The sequence below is a fragment of the Trichomycterus rosablanca genome, chromosome 14 (genome assembly GCF_030014385.1).
Source record: "Trichomycterus rosablanca isolate fTriRos1 chromosome 14, fTriRos1.hap1, whole genome shotgun sequence".
Lineage (NCBI taxonomy): Eukaryota > Metazoa > Chordata > Actinopteri > Siluriformes > Trichomycteridae > Trichomycterus > Trichomycterus rosablanca.
Window position 1 is genome coordinate 2,927,501 of NC_086001.1, and position 5,099 is coordinate 2,932,599.

The window sequence follows — 5,099 nt, forward strand, 5'->3', positions numbered from 1 at the left end:
CGACGACTGTGCTTATAGATAAATCACAGCGAGATTGACGGAACTCGTTACTTGCTAGAACATCGAGTCGTTAATATAAAACGAGGTTCTTGATTGATGACATGAAGGGTTCTGTTGGTTTTGGAGATGGAAGCACTGTGTGTGGTCATGACAAGGTGTAAATGACGTAAATTAACTAACGTCTGAGTGGAGAGTGGCAAAAACAGCCAAACCACTGGGAGGCGCAGTTGTCAGTGCGCTCTTAGTGCAGGTCCCAAGCCCAAAGAGAAATAGGAATTGATTCCAGCATAAAAACTGTCCCAGGTCCACTGGGGTGACCCCTAAATACTGTCCAGATAAGGGCAGTGGTAGCTCGGTGGTTAAGGTACTGGACCAGTAATCATAAGATTGCCGGTTCAAGCCCCACCTTGAACAGTGCCAAGTTGTCACTGTTGGACTCCTGAGCAAAGTCATTAACCCTCAATTCCTTGAATTGTATTCAGTGATGACTGTAAATCTCTATGGCTAAAAAGCGTCCGCTAAATGCCGCAAATGTAAATGCAAATGCAAAAAGGCCAGCGGGTGAAGCCAGGCGGGTCGTCAAGTCCGACCCTCAGCCAGTCATGTCAGCCAGACAAACAAAGGACAGACGAACAGACACACAGTCGGAGTCGGAGGACTCATCCCCAAGCCGAGTCCCAGATATGATTGTTAAAGTGTGGGCTCCAGGTGTAACGTGTAGGTTTGCTTAGGTGCAGAAAATGCTTTGAAGTGGAGTTTAAAGAGAACTGCACTTTCTGACAATCTGTGCCTGTGTGCTTGTGCAGAGTAAAGTGAGGTCTGTAAGAACATGGGTTGATGAATTCGATGTAACGGGACTCCAGTGGCCTGTACAGAGCTTTGGTTGCTCTTTTATAGCTCCAAATTCCCACAGACACAGTAGAAAATCTTGATTAGAATGTTTTACAAGCTCATGGTCAGGTGTCCACATATTTGTAGCCGTATCGTGCATATTCCTCACATACAGTGTATCACAAAAGTGAGTACACCCCTCACATTTCTGCAGATATTTAAGTATATCTTTTCATGGGACAACACTGACAAAATGACACTTTGACACAATGAAAAGTAGTCTGTGTGCAGCTTATATAACAGTGTAAATTTATTCTTACCTCAAAATAACTCAATATACAGCCATTAATGTCTAAACCACCGGCAACAAAAGTGAGTACACCCCTAAGAGACTACACCCCTAAATGTCCAAATTGAGCACTGCTTGTCATTTTCCCTCCAAAATGTCATGTGACTCGTTAGTGTTACTAGGTCTCAGGTGTGCATAGGGAGCAGGTGTGTTCAATTTAGTAGTACAGCTCTCACACTCTCTCATACTGGTCACTGAAAGTTCCAACATGGCACCTCATGGCAAATAACTCTCTGAGGATCTTAAAAGACGAATTGTTGCGCTACATGAAGATGGCCAAGGCTACAAGAAGATTGCCAACACCATGAAACTGAGCTGCAGCACAGTGGCCAAGATCATCCAGCGTTTTAAAAGAGCAGGGTCCACTCAGAACAGACCTCGCGTTGGTCGTCCAAAGAAGCTGAGTGCACGTGCTCAGCGTCACATCCAACTGCTGTCTTTGAAAGATAGGCGCAGGAGTGCTGTCAGCATTGCTGCAGAGATTGAAAAGGTGGGGGGTCAGCCTGTCAGTGCTCAGACCATACGCCGCACACTACATCAAATTGGTCTGCATGGCTGTCACCCCAGAAGGAAGCCTCTTCTGAAGTCTCTACACAAGAAAGCCCACAAACAGTTTGCTGAAGACATGTCAACAAAGGACATGGATTACTGGAACCATGTCCTATGGTCTGATGAGACCAAGATTAATTTGTTTGGTTCAGATGGCCTCAAGCATGTGTGGCGGCAATCAGGTAAGGAGTACAAAGATAAGTGTGTCATGCCTACAGTCAAGCATGGTGGTGGGAATGCCATGGTCTGGGGCTGCATGAGTGCAGCAGGTGTTGGGGAGTTACATTTCATTGAGGGACACATGAACTCCAATATGTACTGTGAAATACTGAAGCAGAGCATGATCTCCTCCCTCCGGATACTGGGTCGCAGGGCAGTGTTCCAGCATGATAATGACCCCAAACACACCTCTAAGACGACCACTGCTTTATTGAAGAGGCTGAGGGTAAAGGTGATGGACTGGCCAAGCATGTCTCCAGACCTAAACCCAATAGAACATCTTTGGGGCATCCTTAAGCGGAAGATGGAGGAGCGCAAAGTCTCGAATATCCGCCAGCTCCGTGATGTCGTCATGGAGGAGTGGAAAAGCATTCCAGTGGCAACCTGTGAAGCTCTGGTAAACTCCATGCCCAGGAGAGTTAAGGCAGTTCTGGGAAATAATGGTGGCCACACAAAATATTGACACTTCAGGAACTTTCACTAAGGGGTGTACTCACTTTTGTTGCCGGTGGTTTAGACATTAATGGCTGTATATTGAGTTATTTTGAGGGAAGAATAAATTTACACTGTTATATAAGCTGCACACAGACTACTTTTCATTGTGTCAAAGTGTCATTTTGTCAGTGTTGTCCCATGAAAAGATATACTTAAATATCTGCAGAAATGTGAGGGGTGTACTCACTTTTGTGATACACTGTACCTGCGACCTGGATTTGGGTCACAGCCACCGTTTTTATGAAACCGCTTTATAACGGCGACGGCGCTCCAGCACACAGCAGCGTGAAAGATGGGTAACAAGAAAAGCTCCCGCTGATTTACCTGCTGGCACCAAATCGTACCCACATGTGGCAGGTGGGTGGGTGTTAATGACAAGTCCGTGTTCAGATTGTTGTCGTGTTTTTGGGTTTTTTTTGTGCTAGAATGACAGCAGGTGGGATGAATGAGGCTTGCAGAGCAAAGCAGCCGTTTTCTCAATTTCTATAAATGAGGAATTTTATAAATAACTCCACTCTAATTATTTTGGGTGTAATTTGGGTTGATGTGATTTTATTGTATTTTATTTTGATTCTGTGTTTAGGGTGCTCGGGTGTCCTTGGCAGAAAAGTATGCATCCGTTACCACTGAGATCCAGGGGTCAGGGGTTCGAATCTCAGTGGTGCTATCGGCCGGTTGGGTGTCTGTATGGACATGATTGGATAATGTCTGGGTGGGAAGATGGGGGGGGCTGAATAATCTAGCCATTAGGATGCTGGTCAATGCTGGTCCCAAGTCTGGATATAAATAGGGAGGGTTACATGGGTATACCGTTAGTCCTAGGGAGCTTGGTAGGCATGGTAGCCCACTACTGCTGAGATGTGGGGATCCAGGGTTAGAATTTGAGTGGCGCTATCAGCATGACAAGATTGGCTAGTGTCAGCCAAACCATTGGAAGATTCACTTGTCAGTGCGCTCTCAGTTCAGGTTCCCAGCCCGAGTTAGGAAGGGATTCCAGCATAAAAACTGCACCAGGTCTGGTATGAAGATCCCCTAAATACAGGAGCAGCCGAAAGAAAAAAAAACAACGCTGTATCCAGATGCAGGCAGATGAGATTTTGAGATACAGGTATCTTTTATTTGAACCCGGGTCTCTCTGCTTGTTCTCAGGTGGTGAAGATGATGATCGTGGTGGTTTTGACTTTTGCTATTTGCTGGTTACCATATCACGTTTACTTCATCGTGACGGGACTGAACAAACAGCTGAACAAGAGGAAATCCATCCAGCAGGTTTATCTGTCCGTGCTTTGGTTAGCCATGAGCTCCACCATGTACAACCCCATCATCTACTGCTGCCTCAACAACAGGTCAGAGCTCAGTTCTAGCAGGTTTGATATAAATATAAATCTGTATTATTGTACATTTTAATCAACTGCTGGACATCAACACTCCTGGCAAACATGTCTACAGCTGAGGCCAAAAGTTTAAATACACTTGTATGGAACTTTATATTTTATTTCTGCATTTTCTCCCTTTTTCTCCCAACTTTTAGCATAGACAGTTGGTCCTCTGCTGCTGGGGACCCTGATCGTGTCTGAGGAGGGTATATTTGCCCTCCAATGCGTGCACGGTCCACCAACTCCTTCTTATTCGCCAGTACTTTGGTGGGTTGGCGCATGAGGCCAGTCTTGCACATGGAGAGTCACGCGCTGATCTCCACATTCCTTCACTTCTGTACAGGCGCCTTGGGCTACCAACCAGGGTCTTTACACAGTGTTGAAGACCTTGTCTCCTTTTTAGTCCGGTCTTTTTCCACCCAGCAGACTAGTGGCTAATTTGTCTGCTGCAGCAACTGGTTCGGTAACAGAGCCGAGATTCAAACTCAGAGGGTTTCGAATCCCAGCGCTGGTGTGCTAGCGGAATATCCCGCTGTGCCACCTGGGAGCCACTGAAATGATTCAGTGCTGAACTAAGGGAGAAGAAAATTGACCCGTTCTTTACACTTCAAACAGAACTGGATGAATGAAAAGTGCCCACCACACCCACTCACCCTGACTAACCCCTGTGCTCTTTCAGGTTCAGAGCCGGCTTCAAACGAGCTTTCCGCTGGTGCCCTTTCATCCGGGTATCCAGCTACGACGAGCTGGAGCTGCGGACAGCGCGTTTCCACCCACGTAACCGCAGCAGCATGTGCACGTTGTCCCGCGTCGACACCAGCGTCCTCGGAGACGACCCCCGCCAGCCCATCCGCAGGAGCACCAAGTCTCAGAGCCACGGCGAGCCCAACGGCGTCAAAGCCAGCCCCCCGCCCACCAAATACGGCCTCTACAGTGGGCCGAGCTTCGCCCCCGACCAGCTCAACTGAGATCCTAAGCGAGGGGCGATTATTTATTTGTGATTTACTGGTGTGTTTAAATGTACGTGGTTTTTAGTTCTCAACACTGGAAATTAGAACATACGAATGAAATTTATTGGTCTATGCCAGGGGTGCCCACACTTTTGTGGCTTGAGATCTACTATTTCAGTCGACAGGTCATCGCGATCTACTTTTTATGGTCGACTTCATCATTTTTCAAAAAAGCTTTGTAGTTTTTTTAAATGCGCTTCAGTTCCTATATTGATATTCAGCTTTACAGGGGAAGCAACTGAAAAATCATACTGACCTTATTCTGATGAT

General features: G+C 46.5%; 1 protein-coding gene across 1 annotated transcript in view; it reads left to right on the forward strand.

Annotated features, from left to right (window-relative positions):
• The window catches only part of tacr3l (tachykinin receptor 3-like), a 14,977-nt gene extending 10,190 nt beyond the window's left edge, over positions 1-4,787 (forward strand). Inside the window, exons 4-5 of the mRNA XM_063008619.1 lie at positions 3,593-3,789; positions 4,499-4,787. Coding sequence (XP_062864689.1) covers positions 3,593-3,789; positions 4,499-4,787 — 486 coding nt within the window. The remainder of the gene's footprint in view (positions 1-3,592; positions 3,790-4,498) is intronic.
• The last annotated feature ends 312 nt before the right edge of the window (positions 4,788-5,099 follow it).